This window comes from Zosterops lateralis (genome assembly GCF_965231275.1).
Source record: "Zosterops lateralis genome assembly, chromosome: 1".
NCBI classification, from domain to species: domain Eukaryota; kingdom Metazoa; phylum Chordata; class Aves; order Passeriformes; family Zosteropidae; genus Zosterops; species Zosterops lateralis.
This window is the reverse complement of record NC_139762.1, coordinates 58,073,505-58,096,948: the sequence shown is the minus strand read 5'-3', so window position 1 is coordinate 58,096,948 and position 23,444 is coordinate 58,073,505. Positions and strand designations below refer to the sequence as shown.

General features: G+C 38.7%; 1 protein-coding gene across 3 annotated transcripts in view; it reads left to right on the top strand.

The window, feature by feature from the left end:
• The window catches only part of TPPP (tubulin polymerization promoting protein), a 65,558-nt gene that overhangs the window by 20,781 nt on the left and 21,333 nt on the right, over positions 1–23,444 (top strand). For all 3 annotated transcript variants that reach the window (XM_083862649.1, XM_083862648.1, XM_083862647.1), the window contains exon 3: positions 23,178–23,331. In XM_083862649.1, coding sequence (XP_083718775.1) covers positions 23,178–23,331 — 154 coding nt within the window. The remainder of the gene's footprint in view (positions 1–23,177; positions 23,332–23,444) is intronic.

Genomic DNA, 23,444 nt, shown 5'->3' with positions numbered 1-23,444 from the left:
TTTTTAAGTAGAAATGTAGGTAAGTTTCAACAGAAAGTGTTCTTTTTTGCCACATCTGTATTTTAATTGAAATTAAAATCCAATTGCCTTTTTGCCTAAAGAGCCAAATATAATGTTGCCATTTGCACCTTATCCTTCAAAAGCTTTTTATTTAAAAAAATAAAGCAGTTCTTCTCCCTCTTCTGCCAAGAGGCATAAATTCTAAAAGGGAAGCGGTGATTGCATGTGAAAAGGAAGATGGTTTTAAATTCACTTGCTGTAACATAGGCTTGTTTTATGCATGTATAATGGGTAAATTTTATACCCGTAATGATGTTTGCTGATTAGGATTTTAAAAACACCATTTTGCAGGAGCAGACATCACTTGAAAACCTATAGATACAGTGGTGAGTGATTCATTTCCCAGCTGATATGGAATGCTGCATGATGTCATATACAGTACTATATGTAGCAGCTTGCTTGGTATTTGCCACATTTTGTGGCCTATTCCACTTGTGCTACAAGAACTTCTACTGGCTTAGAGTAGAAGTCAGTTTTTTGTTGTTGTTGTTTTGTTGGGTTTTTTTTTCAGGTCAGCCTATTGCATCATAATTTAAAACTGCCTGCTTTACATTTATAAAAGCAGCTATGTGAAATCTGCCTTAATTTTACTGACTAAATAAACTAAGTAACAAGCAAGCATTTTCCAGATTGTTAAATATCAATTTTGATTTCATGGACTGAAGTAGAAGATGATTAAGGCAGCCTTGTCTGCAGCAACCAGGTGATTGTAAAGTTTAAGATCCTGAGAGGAATGATCAAGATTAACAACAGAATTACAAACCTGAACTTCAGAAGGGCAGATCTTGGCCTCTTCATTTGCTCTCTGGTAACCGCCCTGGAGAGTAGAGGTGTCCAGGGGAGCTGGTTGGTCTTCAAGGCAGCTTCATCAGAGCACAAGAATGTTTAATTCTCATGTGCAGGAAGTCAGGCAAGCTTGGCAGCAGGCTAGCAGGAGTAAACATGGAGCTTCTGACTAGGCTGGACCACGAGAAGGAAGTACACAAGACATGGAAGCAGGGAAAGGCTCTGTAGGAGGAATACAGCCCATGCATGAAGAAACAGAGTGAGGACAGTTAAAGTTCAAGCTGATCAGCATAACCTCAGTCCCTGGGGAGGTTATGAAGTAAATCCTTTTGGAAGTCCTTTCTCAACACACAAAGGCTAAGAAGGTGATTTGGAGCAACCAGCATGGATTTGCCAAGGATGAGTTATGCCTGATTGACCTCACCACTTTCTTTGATGAAATGACTGACTCTATAGGTAAAGGGGTGTAGTTAGTGTATACACTGATTATGGCAAGGACTTGACCCCAGTCACATCATGACCAAATTGGTGAGGCATGGGCTGGAGAGTGGGCCAGCAGTCTAGGAGGCAGCTCTGGAGGTGGTGGTGGTGTCAGTATCATAGTTTAACCCCAGGAAAATAAGGGGAAATGGGGAAAATAAGCCCCATGTAGCCGCTCTCTGTTTCCACCATTGGTGCGGTGGGGAAGAGAAATCAGAAGGATAAGAGTGAGAAAACTCATGGTTTGAGTAAAAACAGTTCAAGAGGAAAAGCAAAAACCACTCATACAAGCAAAGCAAACCAAGGAAGTGATTTACCCCTTCCCATGGGCAGCCTTCCCCAAAAAAGCAGGGCTTCATCATGCAGAATAGTGACTTTAAAGACTATCACTCTGAATATCCCCCACTTCCTCCTTCCCAATGCTTGTATGCTGAGCATGATGTCATATGATATGGCGTATACCATGGGTCAGTTGGGGTCAGCTGTCCTGACTCTGTTCCTTCCCAACTCCTTGCATATACCCAGCCTCCTCACTGGAGGAGCAGTAGGAGAAGCAGAAAAGGCCTTAAAGCTGTGTAAGTGCTGCTCAGTAATAACAAAAACATCTCTGTATTATCAACACTGTTTCCTGCAAAAATCAAAAATACCACTTCATATTAGTCACTGTGAAGAAAATTAACTGTTCTAGCCAAACCCAGCACAGATGGGAAACTTCTGAAAGTGAGGTGACAGCAGTCCTTGCAGTGAGTGTGACTTATGGCAGCAAGGAAGGGTAGCTACATCCTGGCCTCCATGAGTCTGTGTTTCGTCAGCTTGTCTGGGGAAGTGATCCTTTCTTTCAGCTTGAACTTGTAAGACTGTATTGGGACTGCTGTGCCCAGTCTGGGGTTCCTCTGTGCAGGAAAGAGATTGATACACTGGAACAGACTTTGTGCAGGGCCACCAAGATGGTCAGGGGGCTGGTTGTGGTACATGGTGACCTGTGGAATAAATATTAGTTTCTTCGTTCTCCTGTATAGGCAGTAGAAATTAACTTCTTGTTCTGAAGTTAGAGTGGAAATTTTATAGGGGAAAAATTGTGTGTATAGATGTTATTTTCTTCTAAAAGTAGATGTGAGTTAGAAATCCTTCATCTCGGACAGAGGATTAATATACTATATATGTAGTAATTAGATATATTTAATCTACCTATGGGTGTAAAACTACTAAAAGAATTTAGATGTAGTCTGCTTGGGATGTGATATTTGTGAATGGAGATGTGCTCCATCTGACATGGTGTTTATCGTTCTTCAACCTTTTTGTTTGTCTTTCCTTAAAAAAACAACAGTGGCTTGACTTGGAAGAGCCTAGTTGATGTATTCTTTCCATTATTGAGATTATTTTTTACAACTGAATTTGGAGCCAGTCTCATTAAAGACTGGACTTTAAATTAAAGTGGAGTTGCTTATTGTTTTCTTTTGTGTGAAGTGTGTCTGTGCACAAGCTAAACTGAAGGAACATGAATGAAATCCAATTTTTTTCAGAAGCTTGATCTCTGTTTCTGACTTTCTGCAGACTTTTAATGCATGTGCATGTATTTCCATGAATTTAAAAACAAAGTAAATACAGTTTTGGTAGGGAGTTCAGGTACAATCCTCTGCCCCCCTCCGCCCCCCCCTCCCCGCCCCCCCCCCCCCCAAAAAAAAAAAAGTTTCCACGTTACAGTCATTTATTGTTTCTCATTTTGCAAAGGTTGTGGGTACTGCCAGCAGATCAATAATTTTCAAAAACTTGCTGAGGCTCTGAATGTTGGTGCTGATTCTGTAGGCTCCCAGAACATTTTAACTGGATAAAGAAATCTCCATGGCAACTTTTTCTAGGAAGATGTGCTGTTAGATAGTGAAGTTTTATGGGTGAAGGAGCAAATGGAGGAAAGCATTCAGTTTCATCAAGGAGAGCTGACTGCAGCTGACAGTGTAGCCAGAAGTAGTGTGGCTAAGGTGTTGTACCCTTGTGGTGAGGAGTACCAGGAGCAGCTCACCTACTGCCTGTCACCATTGTTTTTGGCAGTGCAGGCACTCCCAGCACTGCCTGCTGAAAAGACACAGTCAGTCCCTCAGGTAGGCAGGGACTGTTTCTGTACTCTGTGGACATTCGTAATTCAGGAAAGAAAACCTACCAGAAAACCCTCCTGCAGGGTTTTGCATCGTTAAGTTTCTGCCGAAGCTGTGGAGCAGCTTTAAATCAAACCTGAATCTTTGTCAGTGACGGCAAGCGGTGGAAAATACCTTGAGGCAAAGTTGTTTCAGTGTTTCACTTTCACTGTGAAAGTGAAGGCACTTGGTGTCTGTTTTGAATGTGTAATATTCCTGAGGTCCCACAGGTTTTCCCGATGCTTTTCCTTCCCAGGAATTGGTTCTGGAGAGCTTTTGGGAACGGTGCCATGCTGTGTGCCGAGCTGCCCAGCCCAGAGTTCCCTCAAGCTTGCCAGGGGCTGTGGTGCTGCAGAAATGAGTCCTGTGCAGCTGCAGGAGTGTGGTGCTGCAGTGCCACTGCTCATGGGACCTTTTGCACTGTGTCAGCTGCAATGCTTTTGTGGCATTTGCTTGGGTTTTGAACTGTGGGCTTTGTAGAGAGGATGGTAACGTGTGCTGACAGAAAATGAGGGACGCTCCCTTGTTGGCACTGAATCGTCTTTCCTCTTCTTTGCCTCAGCTTTGTTCTGGAAGGAGAAGACCTGAAAGTGTGGGAAATCTTCCAGTTGCACACAGTTACCTTATTTTCATGTTTGTGGCACTTGCTTCATATGATACTTCTTGCCTTCTGACACACAAGTTGATATTATGGGGTCTTTGAGTCCATAAAATTGATGCAGTTTTCCTGCTGCAAACAAGCCAGGCCAGTGCAGCTGCAGAGCTTTCACAGGATATATTTTTCTTCAGCAAACTGCTAGATCATTCTGCTGTCTTGTTTTCATGATTGTGGCAGTAGGATGCTCAGGACAGCAAAAAGTTTTCTTGAGTGCTCTTTTTCAGGCCGAAACGTAGAAGACTCTAAAGAAAAGGATAAGCCACCACCATCATCTGGGGAGTAGGAGCTAGTACATCTGTTTGTCTCCGCTGTTACAGGAGACCATTGTACCACTTAGTGTCATTTGTGATCATGGGCATCAGCAGCTGCAGAACACTGGTGATCTTTGGCACCAGGCTGTGACTCTCATGACACATGACAGCGCTTGCTTCATTGCCCAGATGTCTTGGATCTTTATTATATGCCCTTTGGTTGCAAATATTGTTTAAAAATCAAAATAAGCGAACAAGTAGTTATTGTAATGTCAGTATGATATTTTAATGGTATATAAAAAGTGCAACTGATAACTTTTATTATATCTTTAGAATTGTGTACAAGAGAAGTTGTTTTTCTTGCAGTTAACAACAGATAACACAGTGATACTGTAACACAATAATAGTTCATTACAGCACAACTGAAAAATTCGTGTGAGAAAACAAAATGGGTCTGTGCTTATTGTCTGGAATCTATCTCAGTTATACAGGATCTCCAGATATTCTCCATACAATTCCCAGTATAGTACCAATTAACCCTGGATTTAGCTGCTTTGTGCTATTTGAGGTGTTTGTTACTCTTTGTGGCGTGATGTTTGTTAAACTATTGAATGGAACTGACAGTACTAAGAGTGGAGGGTTTATCTGATCCAGACCAATGTGTGAGTGATAAGAGGAGCTACTGACAAGAGGATCACAGAGTAGAGGGTGGGCAGTTCTTACTCATCATCATATGCAGTCTGTATTTCACAAAACGGTGTTATGTGTTTTCTTCTGCTAGAACAAACCTCTGTGGTATCTGCTGCCTTAAAAGCAATGACTCTGGTATTTACCATCAGCTCTCTCGTCACTTCCTGTGCACAGCAGCTACTGCTGCACACTAAGGTAGTTCATGCACAAGGGGAACACTAGGAGCTCTGTTTTGATACGCCTTTGTGGGCTGTCTTTCTGTGTTGCAATTTGAAACAGGTAGTAAATAACCTTTCTTCCAAATTTTGGCTGTTTACGTTTTCTTCCTGTTAGGGATGCTGTAGGGAAATAGATATCTGGGGCATTTGTAATCCAAATAGAGATCAGCATGTGTCAAACTATTTGCATTTGGCATGGTGCCAACAGAAGGTTCTGTAAGTTTCTAAGCAGTATGCATTGATTAGTGTTTTCAGCTCTACAAGAGAGTTTCTAGGGAGAATGTTTTATTTGATTTTTGGGCACCTGTTTAATTTTCAGCAAAAAATTTAACAGGTGAGCTGGCATTCTTAACAGAGCCTACAAATAGGAAAAATAAGAAAAAGGGAGTAATTTGGCATTTATAGGTTCTGTCTTTTTTTAGTCTAAAGAGCTTTGTAGGTTGAGAGAGAGGTTTCAGATCTAACAGAACAATGTGAGAAGGTACAGAAAGGTAGTTATAGTAAAAGAAAATATGTACCTCTTATGGTAGCTGACAGCCACTTTATTAGGTGATTGTCATGTGTATATCTAGAAATAAAGAATTTTAATTCTAGATGTCAGATGAAGATTGGGGTGAGCTGTCTGAGATTTGAGTTCAGGACATTTTTAATGCTAATTATTAGAGATAATGAGTGGTGTGGATGAAAATCTAAAATTAATGACTATAATATGAATAAATATTTTTTGTTCCCAGTAAGTCCTGGTACTAGTTTAAAAAGAACAGTGAAGAATATTCAACTTAGTAGATGCTTCAGAGAGCTAGTACATTCTAGTACATTTGCCATGTGCTTCAGCAATTCATCCTTTATTAAAAAACATAAATAGCATATTTTTTTCCCCAGACGTCATAGTAAAATTGAATAGAAATTATTTCCTTACCTTTACAGAAAACCTGGAGCTGTGCTGTCCTCTTCCAGACAGGTTGCTTTTCTTTCATCACTTCACCTCAGCTGAGAGTAATGGGAGAGCTTTGCATTATGCTGAAGTGGATGTCATAGCAGGGAAATCTGTTGAACTAAAGTGCAGAGAACTAGCTTGATCCTTTTTTTTCCCAAGACAACAGACTGTGTCCTATTAGGACTCCTCTAACCAGATGGAGAAAGCTATAGAGAGGGTATTAGGTAGTTAAATAAGCTGCTGGTTTTCCTGCTTCTGTGCTGAATAGGATGAACTCTGTGTGCTGATTTAAGATTCTGGTTTTGAGTCTGACTTGTAAATCCAGCTGACTGCAGCTGCAGTCAACATTGGCCATTTTGAACAATTTTGATAACTCCTTTCCTGATGTAGTTTTGTGTTCTTAGCCCAACAATACAGTATCTCATGCATGCTTGGAAGATTGTTCCTTTTATTTCCCTTTTAGGTGCTACACTGTGTCAACCAGTTATTGACTTCTTTGTCTTTGAGTACTAATCTGAAAGCCATGGTCCAGGTGGACAGTGAAGTGATGGTAACCTGAGGTAAACAGCAGAGGTATATAAGAGCAATCAGACTTAAGAACTACCCATGGAGAGCTGGACTTCTTTAATGTTAGGTACATTGACTTGATGTTATCTAACATGGCATTTGCTCTTTTTGGAAGTTTTTCAACTCCATTTGTCAAAGCTTTGAGATAAAGAAGATGACAAGACGTACTTTCTGGAGACAGTTACCCAAATAAGTTAGGCCAAGTGTGGATTAGATTTCTATATGTACTTGCCCCAGGTGTGATCTCTTAATCTTGGAAGAAGTAATTTGCTGAAGAGCACAGCTTCTGCAACATACATAGTGATTTTTAAAGGAGTTACAGTATTGATTAACCTCTCAATAGCATTGTTAATTGTAATATGCTGTTGTTTTAAGAAAATGAAGCATATAGAGTGTACCTGATTTGCATGTACTCAGAAGATTTGTGCCCAGAATTTCTGCTTGTCGTGTTTGTTGAGCTCCATTTGAAAACCTGCAGGGTTTTTTGAGCTTTGAAGTGTGAGAGGATTTGGCTTCTAATGCTTCTAAATGGTTTGACACCTTGTAAGTGCTCCAGGTTAGAAGGACATAAAGATGTAGTAGTTTTTGTTGCTGTGATCTTGGAGCTTTGTTGATGTGTAGGTATAGAGTACTCTGTAGGTGTTGGATAAGGTGTTCAGGAGTGCATAAAACTTGCTTTGTGTTCTACCCTGTTAAAATTTGTTAAGTAATTGAAGGAGAGCATTGAAGGAGAGCCTGAAACATTTGCTATTGAATTCCTACTGGTTTTGCTGTCCTTACTATGAGACATTAAATGACTATAAATACATTCATCAAGAACTTAAGCTAGTTTAAATTGACTACTTGTGTAAACATTCCTAATGTAGAGGTTCTGTAATAAAAAAGGCTGACATATAATCCTGCAAAGATGTTTGTCAGTTGTATGTTTTGGGAGGTTTCAGAGTAGACCTGCACAGGCTGGTACGTGCAACACAAAAAATAATAGAGCTGAATTGTGTATATATACATGGCATTGTGTTAATCTATTGGTTTTGTACCATCCTATTTTCTTGCAAGAGCCGGTTTGCTTTGTGCTTTATAGGTTGTGAGGATATACTTGACTTGCTTACGAATGGCATCTACCCTGTTGATAATGCTGATGGAGGGTGAGACACTCTGTGTTGGATTAGATCCCATGGAAATTCATCAGTGGTCCTCATTCAGATGATTTTGTACCACAAGTAAGTTAGTATATACCTGGAAAGTAAGACAGTTTTCTGACATTGTGGGAGTAGATACATTGAATATTCTTGCACCAACATGGCAGTGGATGAGCTTGGAGCAATACTTTGTTGCTTCTGCTGGTGAAATCAGATGCTTTTAAGAAAACAGTTTCAGAATTGAGATAGTGCAAAAGGCAATCCTGCCTCAAATACATTGCAACTGTATCACCAAAGAGTGGGAACAACCTTGCCCTCACAGCTATGGGTGTGATAAAGAGTGAGTTAGTTGGTAGAGTTTGGCTGTGCTGTGAGGACAAAGGGAGAGGAGGTTGCGTGAGGGAGGACAGAAAAGGTAAGCCCCTGTATGAGGAACAGACAGGGTTAGGTGGTTGTGCCAGGGACAGGAAGCAGCGAGCTGGGACTGCAGAAGGAAGAGAGAAAGAAGGAGGTAAAGAGCCAGAGCTGTGGGGAGCTGCCCATAGGATTGCTACATAGAAAAGGTATAAAAGACTTCTACATAAGATAGTGCTGATACTTGAGGCCCCCTGAGGTTTTTAATGAAGCACTCTGAGTGCAGTGGCCATCTCGACTACAACAGGAGAGTAATCCAAGAAAAATGGACATGAAGCTTCCTTTTCTGAATGTAAGTAACTGAGAGCTACTGGAGATTGTTAGTGTAAGAGTATACTAATTTGTATTTGTAGATGAAAGACCGTTTTATACAAAGCAAAAATCAAGAGAGCAGCAAATCTTATCCAGCATTGGCTCAATACCTTCCTTCAGTAGGTGTTGGTCTAAATAAGTCACAGATTTCCAAAAAAGTATATGCTTGCTCTTTTATAGTCTCTTCTCTTCTTTCACAATTTGTTCCAGCATCTTGGAGTCTTCCCAATTGTTCCTTATCATTTTGGTTTGTGATGATGATATCTGCAACTATGTGGGTAAACCTCCATTTATTGTAAACTGCATGTTTTGAATAGAGAAGTGCAATGTAAATGAAAGAATATCTGAATTGATATCAACTGTCACAATCTTCTGCCTTTCTTTTGGATTGGTTTCAGAAGCACATGAGTCAGCACTGTGAAGATCTTATATACAGATCTTTAATCCAGGGGAGGTGATAGATCCCCATAGAAAATTTGGTCACTCTGTTTATAGCTTTCACAAGGTGCCAAGACATTATTGGCATGGACTGTTCTGCAGATTCCGTGGCACAACTGAGAGTTCCATTTGGGAGATGTGTTCCCTGCTCTGGACACAGAGAGAGAGGATCAGTCTCTCTCACCCAAGGAGTCAAAATGGCTTCTTTCTGAAGCTGGCTGTAGCTTTATTGTAAATACTTGTTTGGCAGACTTCCTGTTTCTCTAGAGTTGGGGTTTTTTTGTCAGGAGATGGATAAAATTCTGTGCTTTGCCTATGTTAAATTATTTTGGTCTCTGAGTTTACAGGCATGCCCTAATTACCTGTGAGATATACTGGGCCTTCCTGCAGTTGTTCATGATTATGATTAGTAGGGAGATCTTCATTCAGATTGAGGGTTGCATTATCAATTGCAGCAACCTTGTGCTGAGATGGAAAGTGCCTAGAGATTGCTCTTGAAGTATACAAAATAAGTGATCAGATGCATTAGCTATTTTTTCCCTAAACTGTGCAAAGGTAAATATCTATCTCCACAAGATATGATAAGGAGAAATGATAAAGGCATAGCAGAATAATTTACTAGAGAATATTCTCTGCATTGGCAATAGCAGACATATGGAATTGGCTTGTGGATCTGTAGTGGAAACAAGGTGCTCTCATGTGTAAGTGTTACAGGGGTTTTGCTGCTCTATAATTTAGCCTTAACATTTTCCATCTGCACTTTTTAAAAATAGTATTGTTGTCTTCAAGTGGATACCTCTTCAAGTACTCTCTTACTCTCATTTGTAAACCGTTTGACAGACTGCTTTGGCCACAGTCTTCTGTCTTGCTTTCTGTTTTGTAAAATGAGAATGCTGCCAGTGCAGACAATTGTATCTCTAATTGCTGTTTCAGAAGATATGAAGATAAGAAGGGCATGGGGATCAGGACATCATTGTGAATGTTGTTGCTTTAACATAGAGTGAAATCTCCTTTGCAAGAAACAGACATAGAATAGGAAATTCTCCCAAGATTGGGGACTGTATATTTAGAGCTTTGCTGTGACCATCCAATTTTCCCTTTCATATGGGAAGGCAATCTTCCAGTAGGGGAGAAATATGCAGTTCCTTCATTATTTCTGTTATATTTCTTGTTTTCTTTGACAGAGAAAATGTCTGGTTTCTTCTCTGTGCATAACTGCAGTGTGGATTCTCCTTTCTTGAATGTTGTGATTTGGTCCTTGGCTGTTGGCTATGGCAAACAGTTTTGTGGCTTTCTCTGCATGTGAGCTATGGATATGGACCAACACTGTAGTTAGTTTCTCTTTTTTCACTTGGTGTGTCATTCTTGATTTCACACCTTTCTATCTCCAGCCATGGTCAATGACTCTTACACACTGAGATCGTGCTGGCGTCAGTTAATGCCAGCTGTCTATTTTTAATGCTGCCACCTTCTCATATTGCCAACAAAAAATGTTAGCAGATATACATACATCCGTGTTTTCTCTCTGTCGTCAGGATCACTGAAACAACCTCTCCCACAAACACATACTTTCTTACTTAGAGAGTTCACTATCATTGAGCTGTCACTGCGCTCAGAAATTGCTTTTGTGGTTAGATGTGATTTGACATGGAAAACAGTCCAACTCTGTGAATCCTTTGAAAAATTGGAATGGTGCGGTGCTGTTGTAAAACCATCTGACAATATTTTCTTATTGAGACAATCTGATAAAACTCATGGTTTTAAATTCTGTGTAATTAAACTCTAAAGGAAAATTCCATCTTGGATTAGAGTACTGCTGCTCTGGCTTCCATAGTTGCATTTTAGTAAACAATGAGTTGCTTACTGCTGAGCTTGTCTGCTGAGCTGGCTGCAGTTCCAAAATACATGAAGCTGTGTTGCTTTGCTTGAATTATGTTTCAGAAATAACTATGCAAAACTATTTTTGAAAAATACGTACCATATTTCTTGTGTATAGTATTAAATGGTATTGTACCTTTCTCACAAAAAACTCACTGAAAACTAGTCTGCAACTGGAAATATTTACTTGGAGGGCAGGGAGGAATGTTCTGGAGCTGGTTACCTCAGCTATCAGACACCATTTTCTGAATTTCTTGGCCAAGAAATACAAGTAAACTTGCCGTATCCTGGTGCAGTATGGTGATTAACAAACAGCTGCCATGCCTGAACAGTAGAGTGAATGTGCTCTAATATTCAAGGTTACGTTATTCATCCCTTTTTCTTCATTTTTCTTGTCATCAGCCAGGGACTTCTTTTCTTTACATTGACCAATTTAATTTCTGAGTTAGGATGGGAGTTTTTTCAGAGGCCTCAAGAAAACTGACACAAACATCTTTCTCCTTAGGAACAAGCAGTAAAATGTTCAAGTTTTAGTTGTAGTTTTACTTGAGCTTCATAGTGATTTAAAAAAACTGTCCCCATAGTACTTGCCCTTTGCCTTGGCACCATTTTGCATTGTACTTTGCATGCTGCTCTGATCTGGATTGGCTCAGTGTAAGAAAAATGGCTAAAAATTTGGTAGTAATTTAATTCTTATTTGGCAATGAAAAATCCGTCATCGTATTAGACATTGTAAGGATACACAGCTAGAGTTTTTGCTGAAACATCAGAGTATCTGAGGAGGAAAACAAGAAAAATTCAGGAAGTCAGTAGCACATAAAAGTAGAGGTTTTTTTAATGTAATTTTAAGGAAAAGCTGAGAGGAGAAAATTTTTGCATGATATGTTGCGCTAGACAGAAGCTTGGATGTTCACTGTTGTTCCATAATAAACAGTTGGATTCAGTTACTATTCTGTCCCTTGTGCAATGGTTTGCTTTTGAAGTCCAGTTCAGTTCTTAATGAAAGCATAATTTAAGCTCTAATATCTTCAGACTTAAGGAGTTAACATCTTACTATGTCCTGTCCTATTTAATAATGCCTTTGTTCTTTGTCCCCCTGAGTTTGAATTTTCTCTAAATCAAGCAGGATGTCATACCATATAACCATTCAATATCTAGTTCTTAGATATGAAGCTTTTCTGTTCTGGGTCTCATTAATAAAAACAGCACTGTTTCATGTAACTCTGTTTTCTATTGTAAAAACTCCACTTTTTATTTCTCTGTCAAATGTCATGTCCTGTTCTTGGTTAATTGGCCTCATCCAAAAAGATAACGTCTTCCCTGAATGTTGACTTAGTCAAAACATTAATACTGTATGTAGACAGAAGGCAGTAAGCGAGGCTACTGGTTACCAAAAACCTGAGGGTGCTAACATGGAAGTTCATGAGGTTGTGTCTCTTTTCCTATCTCTGAGTGCCATGTATTTATATAAATTTGGATTCTCAATGTAAATGAAGTCCTGAAAAATAGCTAGTAATCTCAAAGCTGTACTTGAGAATATTTTTCTCGTCATACTTATGAACAATTTTGTATAGTTTCTGTGGTTTAACTGCTTGGAATCAAATGCATTCAATTCTGCTTAGAAGGTGTTTGGCCATGCAGCGTTGACATTACTTGTGGTCATGGCTTGTCACAGTGTTCTAGAACAGTATTTGTGTTGGGTGTTGTTTCATTATACTTTGATTGGCCTAATTTTTAATCAAATATTTTCACCCTAGGAGTGAAATCAAGAGAGGGAATCAAAATAAACCCAAATGCTGGTCTCCTGATTTAGGGCAAATTTGGGAAGAAACCTCCAAACGGGATCCCTCTAGAAAGCAAAATTCAAGCAACCCCTCCCACAACTGGTTTGGGAAAAGATTTCCTTGGAGAAAAGTGGAAAAATGTGTTTACTTAACAAGAAAAGTATTCACAAGCATAAAAAAAAAAAAACAAAAAACAAAACAAAACAAAACAAAACAAAACAAAACAAAACAAAAAAAAAAAAAACCACAAAAAAAAAAAACCCCAAAACAATAAAACCTCTCACTCCTCTGAAGAGATGGCAAATTCAGGAAGACCTTGCTGTGAGGTGTAGCTTGGCTCACTCAGTCTCTTATCAGTCCCTCCAGCACTGGAAAATGCCACATCCCAGCCCTGGTGGGCCACAGGTGTGAACTCCCAGTGTTTTTCTGGATTTTTAGTCCAGAGCAGGTTTGAACAGTTCCAAGAAAAAGAAAAGCCACAGTCTGGGGAACTTCTCTGCCTCAGATAGCTAAAAAAACCTATCCAAAAACAAAGGAGAGTGCTCTCCTGGTGTCTGTCCCTGCTGCAGGCAAACAGTCTGTGTGAAGGATATGGGGGAGCAAGTGCAGTTTCTGATAACAAACTCTGTGCTTCTTTCCCCCTGCCCCCGGCCCCTTTGCTCTCAGAACGAGTCATAAAGGTGCAGAACTTAATATCCAGCATAAACAGAACAGATGACTGGGGATACAAACATCATAAAGTCACCCCAGGACTGGTTTGATTTTATTTTTTGTTCTGGGTCATGAATGAGACATGTCAGCTCACATGGGATTGCTGGTGATCTGAAGAAGAACGCCTTATCTTTGTATCCTACTTTTCTTTCCCTGGGTTGTCAGGCAGTGTGCTCATGTGCACTGCTTTAACTGGTGGAGAAAATACAGGTGATGTTGGTTCTTTGCCCTGTCCTCTCAACTGTAAAGCCTTTGCCCTAAGCCCCTGCATTTCAACAGCAGAAAGAGCTTTTGAAATTGCAGTGGTTGTATCAGCTTTTTCAGCTGTCTGAAGATAAAATGGTAAGTACTATTATATGAAAATAGCTTCTGAGCACTAGCTTGTGTGGTAAGCTCACCCTGGGGGAGAATGACAGATGAAGTGATTAGCTATTAAGAATGCTTAGTAAATCTTCAACTATTCTTAACTGCTTTAATTTATTTATCTGAGGCTGACTTAATAAGCACTATGGCATCATCCTCTTGGATTTTTGTATTTTGGATGTGCTCAGCAGTGTCTCTTGGCAGCTGTGCACTCTATTGGGTTGTTACACTGTGGTTAGTTTCTGCTTCCTTCCCCTGTGGTCTGTGTGTATGTCTAGCCTAGTGCATAACCTTAAGATGGCAAGAACCAAAGAACAGCAAATAAATTGAGCCTCCTAGAGAAGTAACCAGCATATATGCTAGAAGGCTGATTGTGAGGCATTGTATTTCTGCTTCAGCACCAGTTTGTTCCCTACCATTTGTGTCTAAGACCTGTCTGCGGCCTCTTTTTTGAATTTTTTTTTTTTTTTTTTTTATTTCCTTCATCTTTCTGTACTTTGGCTAATATTCCTGCTAGTTTCGCTCACCCATGCCATGTCCTTTAATGTCTTAACTTCCACCCAAATCGTGCTGTCAAATGGTATCAATCCTTCATACTCCGAAGAGATGGATTTCTGTTACTGAACAACATTATCTGCAAGTTGTGTGTCATTTATTCGATTTTTTCACAGGAGTAGACAGCATTGTAAGGAGTGATAAAATTGTCTTCTATCTGTTGTGTGTGTTGTTTTTACATTCTTTGGGTAGAGTCCACAGGATTGACAACCAGAAGATGGATATCTCTCTTCTATAACAAGGAAAAGCTGAAGTACTCCCAGACTACTTGGTAGCATGTTTCTATCTTTTTCCAAACTCTTGTCCATGCCTGTCATGTCAAATACACTTGCAAAACTCCTTTAATATAAGTTGGGGCATGTGCTTTCTTCAGGCTTCACAGTTTTCCTTATACTTCTTATCATTAAGAAGCTAACCATTACATGAATCTTCATGATTAAATATTCAAATGTAATATTATTTTTGTTCTTTTAAACTGAAGAAAACCCCAAACAAATGTGAAGTAATTGGATTCTGCTACTCCGTTTAGCTAATTTAATCTTTTCCTCTAAGCCGTATTTAGCTATCAAACCTACTGGCTGCTTGGACTTTCTCTTTTCTTCATCCTCTGTAAATCCCATTTAATCTCTTGTGTGGTTAAATCCCTTTAACTCATTCTGAGATTTGCTTTCTTTTGGAAGCTTTCACATAGTAATGTTTTTGCCAAGTCATACTCTTTCTCCAGTCCCCCTTTGTTTCCTTCCCAATAGTATTTTATCTGATTGGCTCATAGCTGTTGAGTTTATATTTTTTTGAATTTCAGATTTGATTTTAAAGAAATGAATTTTCACCATGCGTGAAGCACATAGGATAGAAAAAAAGTCAAGAGGAGAGACTAGTTAACTTAAGTATCAGAAAATAGTTTTCATAAGAGAAGCCTAAAATATTTAAGTTGCAATGAAGTCTGATCAACTGCTGGTTTAGTGAGCCACTGGTGTTCTCTTGCTTCAGATTTTCACAGCTTAGCAGCTGTCCCAGTTTCAGATACTTAGAATAAACTAGGTACACTCTGCTTTACCCTTGCTCATTTATAAGACAAAAAGCACTAGGAGGGGAAAAAGGACTATTCCAGGTTCAGTTCCTGAGTGAATGATCTGAGGTGTTTTGCCCTTGTGACCCACTCCCAGAGAGGTTTCTGTAAGTCATGACTATTTGCAGTGATATAGTGAGAGAATTTTGTATTGCCTTTTGCATTGGCTTGTTTTTTTTTCTTAGAAAAACTGATAATGGTGTTCCCTTGTGGTCATGGGGTATGTGAAGCCATTTAGTCCAACTGCTATACTGTGACTTGGCCAAGATGCTATTCATCTTAGAGGGATTAATTGTGAAGGTCATCTAGATGTCTTTGTTGTCAGTCATACTCTTCCCCTCAAAAGACTCCACTTGTGGAGTCTTCACATTCAAAAGTGCTTGTGTCCCAGGAGTGATCACTGCTTTAGCTGAAGATCTGTTGTAGCTTCTTCCTAGGATCATGTTTTTGAAAATACCTTCTATGCCTCTTTCCTCACAATTTGCCAAATTCCTCCTGCTTGCATTAATCATTTAACATTTAATTTCAGTATCTGAGCTCTACCCATTAATTGGGCAAAAATCTGATGCGAAGTGATATCTGAAGTTTTGTTACCTTAATTTTTTTAACCATGTCTCTAGAGCTGTTAGTACAGTGCAAATATCCTGATAGTATTAAAGTATCATTCTTCACTTGCTTATCTGTCTTCAGCTGTATTTTTAAAATTTATACACAAGCCTGTCCTTTGGGTTAATCATACAGTAGTCCATTTTATCCAAGAAAATGTTCCCTTTTTCATTTTTAAGGGTTTTTTTTTCACTATATATCTAAGAGTTTTTTTCTGTTCTTGACTGATAAATAACAAAAACTAGACCTTCACAGGATATCTTCAATACTACATTAGATTGCAAGGTTTCACCAGCCTGGTTAGCTACCTAGGGACGACTATTACTACTACTTAGCTACTTCTTGGCTATAAATTGTTGTGCTGATAGTCTGTAGAAATTCTGAGCTGTGTAAGAGAGGAGAAAGTGAAAATTGTAAACCACAGAAAGAAAAAAATAAACCACCAGCCCTGTAGCATAATCTGCTTCTTGGTTAAACAGCCTTGGACTTTGTGATGATTACAGCAGACATTTTTGGACAAAAGTGCACGTGTTAGATGAGTGTTGTGTTTTGCAGAGACTGGTACAAACCTATTTTGCTTCAAGGAATTTGAATTTGTCTGTGGTACCTTATGATTGTTAAGGTGTGCAGTACAAATACTACTAGCAATTATTATTAACATACATTATGTTTATAGACCATATTGTGAAGACTTGGTGATTTTACAAGTAGCAAGGAAGAGAAAGTGTTTGCTCTACTAAACAAAGAGGGGTGAATGCCCTGGGCTGTAAGTGTAATAATAAAGTTGCTGCTGTAAAGTGGTAAATAAGAAAAATCTTTGAATGAGAAAGTTTCAGCTGTAGTGACTTTTTTTAGTATGGCTTAAGATAAAAAAGAAACAGCTAAAGTTTGAAGTCAAGGCTGTGTGTCATTAGGAAATATGCCTTTGGTTAGCCTTTAGGCTAAAACACCTCACTAATGGTCTTGCTCTCAATGATGACGCTTTTGTATGATTAATTTGAATAATTTTTAATGTTTACCTCTGATAAGTTAGAAAAATTTCATAGTATTAGTTAGAAGTTGCCTACATAGATGTGGGAGCAATAGTGGCAAATCAGAAATAGCCTGATCAGGCTTATTGTGCCAGTAAGTCAGAAACTGTGATAAATAAGCTGCTCATGCGTTCCCTTGCCAGCGTGGTCCCTCGTTCGGTTTTCTGAATGAATGAGTGCCTTGGAAAGGGAATAAATATAGGAAGTACCCAAAGTCCTGTTCTAATTTACAAGAAAAGATGCTGTTGAGTTTTACTTGACTGCTCAGTTGATCAGACACCCAAGTCTCTGGTGAATTTAGAATTGTAAACAAAACTCCTCCCATTAGAGTTTATGCAGAAACATTTGTTGGGCTCCCACTTCTAGGTATGGTGTTTTTAGACCCTTGTCAGGCCTGCTATACTCCTTAGACCTTTGTGAGTAGATGACAATTTCCACAGCAGAACAATCCTGGTTATCGTAGGTATCCTGCTGTAATCCTCTCTGACATGCTAACAAAAATAGAAGCTTCTCTCATTAATTCTACATCTTCTTTCCTATTTTTGATATAAGAAAATAGAACAGTGTCCTACTGTGATGGGAATTTGAGATGGCTTTTGGTAGCTTGGAGATTACAGCAGGACATATTAAATTGTAAACTTTGTTGTACTAACACTGAACTGTTTTAGTGTTGTGGAGGTAAAGATCTCTAATACCAGCCAAGGATTTTGTGTATTGGGTATATGGAGTGTAAGTATGTAGCTTTTCTGCTGAAATTGTGGACAACTTTTAAAATTCAAGTCCATAGTATCCATTTGTAGCAGTACACTTTCACCTTTAAGAACTCAGGGCACTGTTAGTAGCAATGTTTGCACGTGAAAAATTCCTCACTTACTGTTCAAATCTACTTTGGGCCAATGTTTGATACTTTGTATTTTTTACTGTGCTAATGTCCAGACACAGAACTGATACTTTTATATAGGTGAACTTGGACTCCCAAGAGCAAACCGAGGATTTCAAACTTCAGTTCAAAATCTCCCAATATGTAGTGGCCACATGTGGAGAGACTTATCAAGGAAGGGGAAGTGATGGGAAGCTTCCTAAAATTCTTCTGAATATGTTCATTCTGTTCCCAAATGTAGGCATAGATATAGGAGGCTGTCATTATTGTACCAGGAACACTGCTTCTGCCACTGAAGGATGATGCATTAGAGTAATTCTGTTTGTTGTAAGAAGCAGAGCTTAAAATAGAATGGTATGTAAGAATGTATCCTTTCTAAACATAAAGGTTTCTTTGTGTCATAATGAAGTATAGGCCTTTAAAAAATTTTATTATTAATGTCCCTCATATATTTGGTTCTTTTCATTGAAGTGGCCAAGCTTATGACACCTACTTTTGCGAAGACCTTTTTCTTCTCTCCCACCTTCCCTTGTTTGTTGCTATTTTCCATTTGGTCTTATTTTTTGGTCAGTTTTAACTTTCATTCTGATGCCTTGATTTATTATTTTTTTTAACATACAGTTTTTTTTCTCTTCTTTCTATACTAACTCTCTAGAATGCTAAACCTAAGAGATGAGTGTTAAGAGCTGAGTGATCACCCTTGGCATACTTAATTGTAGACAAATTGTTTGAACTTGTAACACTTGGAAAATGGAAGTGAATATATTTGTTTTGTCATTCCCATGGAAACGAGATATTTATAATGAGCTTCTAAAAACAAGTTACAAATATACACAAAGAAGCTGATTCTTTGTAGCAGTTGCTTAATAGAAAGGAATCAGTTTATTTGGGGGGGTTATGAGTTGGGTTTTTTTCTTAAGTTCATGAGTTCTGAAAAGCTGGTACAAGGAAGGGATTTCCTGAATGTGAACAGGGCATTAAAAATGGTGAAAATAAACTGGGGTATGGCACCCTTATGTGTTATGCTGTGTTCATGGTATTATAATTTTTCATACGGTTTGGGTTAGAGGGAGCTTTTTACATGTCATCTAGGTAAACACCACCTCACCCTCCCCCACTAAGCAGGGACATATTGCCTGAGTTCAGGTTGCTCATAGCCCCATCCAACCAGACTAGGGGTGGGCCATCTACCATTTCTCTGGACAACCTCTTACAATGTTTCACTGCTCTCCTAAAAATGTCTTCCTTATGTCTAGTCTGAATCTACCCTGTTTCAGTTCCCAACCATTACCTTGTCCTGTCACAACAGCTTTGCTAAAAAGCCTGCCCCCCATCCTTCCTTGTAAGCTCCCTAAAAGCTGCAGTAAAGTCTCCTGGAGCTGTCTCACCACCATATTGAATAATCCCAACTCTCCCAATTTTTCTTCATGGCAGAGGTATTCCTTCTCTCTGATCAACTTTGTGGCTCTCCTCTGGGCTTACTCCAACAGAGGTCAATGTCTTTCCTGTGCAGGGGACCCCAGAGCTGGACGCAGTGCTCCAAGTGGGCTCTCACCAGAGCAGAGTAGAGGGGCACCCTCACCCTGGTGCCGTGCTACTTTTGGTGCAGCCCAGGGTACAGTTGTTGGCTTTCTGGCTGGGAGTGCATGTTGCTGGCTCATGTCCAATTTTCCATCCAATAGTACTCACAAGTCATTATCCCTAGGGTGTTTTTGTGGACCTGGACTGGAGAGGGTGTAAATCAAGGTTTGTTGAAAGACTTCTGTCATTTCTGCCTACTCATTCAGTGCTCTCCTGTACGTTCAACCCATGACTGTACAGACAGAGGAGAGGGGACCATGCTGTTCTGGTTAGTAATCATGATGACAGCAATTGCTCAGAGCTCTTTAAGACCTCTCTCTAGAGACAGGAGGGGTGTAGGATTGCTGCTTGGTAATTTAGATGCTGGTACATGGCATACATGTACCATAGCTCACATACCAAAAGTGCAAGGACATGTGTTCCTAGGGTTTTCCATAAGAATTGACATATGTTGCAGCTGAAGAGTTTTAGAGTTAATTATGATGCTTTACAAGTGGATTTGATAATATTGTAATAGATGAGGCAACGAGAGGGGATATTTTTGGAGTGTGGTAAAAGATAACAAATTTCAAAATTAAAGCTGTTTTATTTAGAAAACTTGGGACATAGTTGCAAAAATTCTTTCACTTCCAATCCTATTTTCAACATCACTCCAATTAATGTTGTTTGCTGGTAAAGAATATCAGCTATGATGTATGTTTATTTCTCTTTTGGGGGTCCAGCTGCAATACTACATTCTACTACACATCATATATATTTCCAATTTGTGGTTGTACCTTAAGCTGAAGAGGAAAATTCCACTCATTTCCTTGCCCCGTGTAAGTGACAGGGAAAAGACCAAATGTGAGAGGTAGGTATACCTGTGCCTTAGACCAAATGTTCTTTGTTCCTCTTGGCAGCCATATTTATGTATTTTTCCTTTTAATTCACACAAAAAAGTTATGCTCTTCTATTTAATAAGTGTGCAACCAAAAATTATTAATGTGCTAATAAAACCCTGAGATCTGTTAATAGATTTAGAGTGTGGTGCTAGTAGCAACAAGGTCATGGGTTTGATCACTTAAGAGTTGAACTCGATGGTCCTCGTGGATCCCTTCAAGCTCAGAATATTCTGTGAAAAATAAACAAGTCAACATGAATTTATGCTGGTTTTGGTGAAAGTGATCATTCTCTTTCCCATTGCAATGATCCTGACTAGTGATGCAAGCTAAACCAATGTGCTACAGAAAACTGCCTTTGGCGAGGCCTCTATGCTAGACTTGGCTGTGAGTCTGTAGAGAATTTAGGGCCTTAGAGTGTTGTTATGCTGAAACCTTACTTTGATGGCCAGTGCTTTCTTTTTCTAAATGAGAGGCAAACCAAAATGAAGTATTGACCTCTTGTGCTGCTTAAAAGTTCTTGGACATGTTTCATCAGAAGAGGGATGTTAATCCTATTAATGAGAATCCTGGAGAAATTCCAGGTAGTTAATTGCAGTTTATTCCACCTGTCTTTCTGATTAATGAAATGCTGGATTATATTCTTTATTTCTACTGTCACAATGTTCTTTTACCGGCTAATTCTGTGAGATACTCCAGCACATGCTTTTCCGAAAGCAGACAAGTAGTCACAAACAGCAATGTTTGGTCAAAAAACACATGAATATTTTTTTGTGGAGGTTGCTGACATTTGCTACATGTGTTGGGCTGCATTGAAAATAAAGAATGCTAGTAATGAATCATTATGTAAAGACTTCCCCTTGTACTGAATTTTGTTGTGAATACCCAATTTCTCTTTGTTTTAAAAGCCTGGGATAAAATTTCATTTCATTTAGTTAATTGAAATAGGAGTCACTTTCTAACTCTTGGTTGCTGAACCATAATCTCATTTAGCCTTTTCATTAGTAGAGGTGTCCCCCTGCTGAGAGGGATTTGACCACCAAAAGTGTTTAAGAGAAGATCAAAGATAAATCCATGACATATAGCTGAATTGCTCTTCACAATGGTCTTTTTGACACTTGAATAAAAATTAGATTTCTATATACTGCTTTTCTAGACCAATATTTCTGTTGCTGGTGCAGACTTTGTCTATCCTATCATCTATTGTTTATTCCTATATAAACAGCTGTCCCTGTTGAAAGGACTGGTCTGGGTTGTGTGGTGGTGCTTGGTTATTTTTTTCCCCTGGTTTGCTTGAAATGTTCTCTAAATTGGCGTAAAAAGAAATGCTCAAGCTGCAAACAAAACTTGTGTGGTAGCATGTTTCCCAGCAACATGGACTCTCAAATATTGCTTTAACTTCGAGAGTTTTGTAATGTTGTAAACATTTTCTGCTTCTGAAGATGGTACTATTTAAGATTATATCAGCAAAAATGTCAAAACATCTTTTTGAAAATGGTTTTATTTGATCTGCTGAATTTTAGTTCAAAGGATATGGCTAAATTTTGGGTGTAAATTCTTATTCAAAATATTAGAGAATCTGTAATTTACTAATACAGGAAAATATGTGGCTTGTGTCTGCTGTAATTCATAACAACTAAAAATAGTTGGCTTTTGTTTAATGGCGAGTAAACTCACTAATGCTCTTGCTTCATACCTGAATTTTAAAATGAGGAACACTAAAACTAGGTTAGTATTAGGGAATTGAGTGGAACAGTGCATACTCCGCAATGTTATCTCCTGACTAAACTGAGTATTTCAAAATGCTAGAAAACAGATATGCATTAACCTTCTTTTGGTTAAACACATCACTGTAGGGAAAGCTTTGTAAGACTTCTGTCAACTGAAACCTTCGGTGTGATGGACCAAAAAAGATCTGTAGGAAAGACAATGTAAACTGATGTTTGTAAAGTGTGAATTTCCCATTCATCAGAATTTGCACCACAAACTTGTACAGCAAAATCTTCTCCATTAAAAGTAAATATAAATAAGTAATTTACTACTATGAAAGTACGGTCTTCCTATTAGTGAAAATTACAGCAAGTATTCAGCTCCAAATTTCTGGGAGGTTTATAAGTTTACCAGACTACTATATTGTGTTTTCTGTGTACCTTCAAATGTTTTTTGAAGATGATGGTCTATGAAGGAAAACAGGTATTGAATTTAAATGTGTCATTTAAAAACTTGTCAGTCTTCAGTTGAGGAGGAGTTTCAAGTTTTTAAATGCTTTTCAATAGTTTCCTTTATGCAGTAGCAGAATAATTCTTAATTTATTTGTGCATATATGAATAGTGACTTATAAATAATAACCAGTTATTCAAAGAGGAATAAAAAATAGTAAATAAAAAGACTTACCTAAGATGCTTCAGTTCTTGTCTTACACATGCAGGCCTTATAAGTGATCAACCAAATGAGATTGTATTTAATTTTATGAGCTGCAGTCATTTTGACAGTAGACTCATTCCCTTTATTTCCTCTTTTATTTCTGAGCATTCGTCAAGAGAAGTCTATGAAGTGCCATCCTACTGATGTACATATTAAAAAAAAAAGTGGTATTCCTGGGGTATGTTTTATTTGACACCATAAATGGGCTGCATGGGCCTTCCTGTTCTGTTGCTGTGTTCTGTTGTGCACTGTGGTATGCTAAAACCATTCTGCTATTCTTGAAATGCTTTTTGTGCTTTCTTGTAATTTCTTTCAATTGCTGTGTGTTTCAACAGGGGAAAGTCTGTAAGAACTATTACTTTTGAGCAGTTTAAGGAAGCTCTTCAAGAACTCTCCAAGAAGCGATTTAAAGGCAAAAGTGATGAGGAAGCACTTCAAGAAATGTATAAACTAATTGAAGGAAAAGGCCCAGGTTTAACTGGAGTAACGGTATGTTACTGATCTAATGGACAGATTGTTTCTACCTGTCCCTTGTTCTACTGCAGTGTTGTTATGTTCACCACTTCCCTTTAAAATGCACAAATCCAATTGCTCTGTGAGCC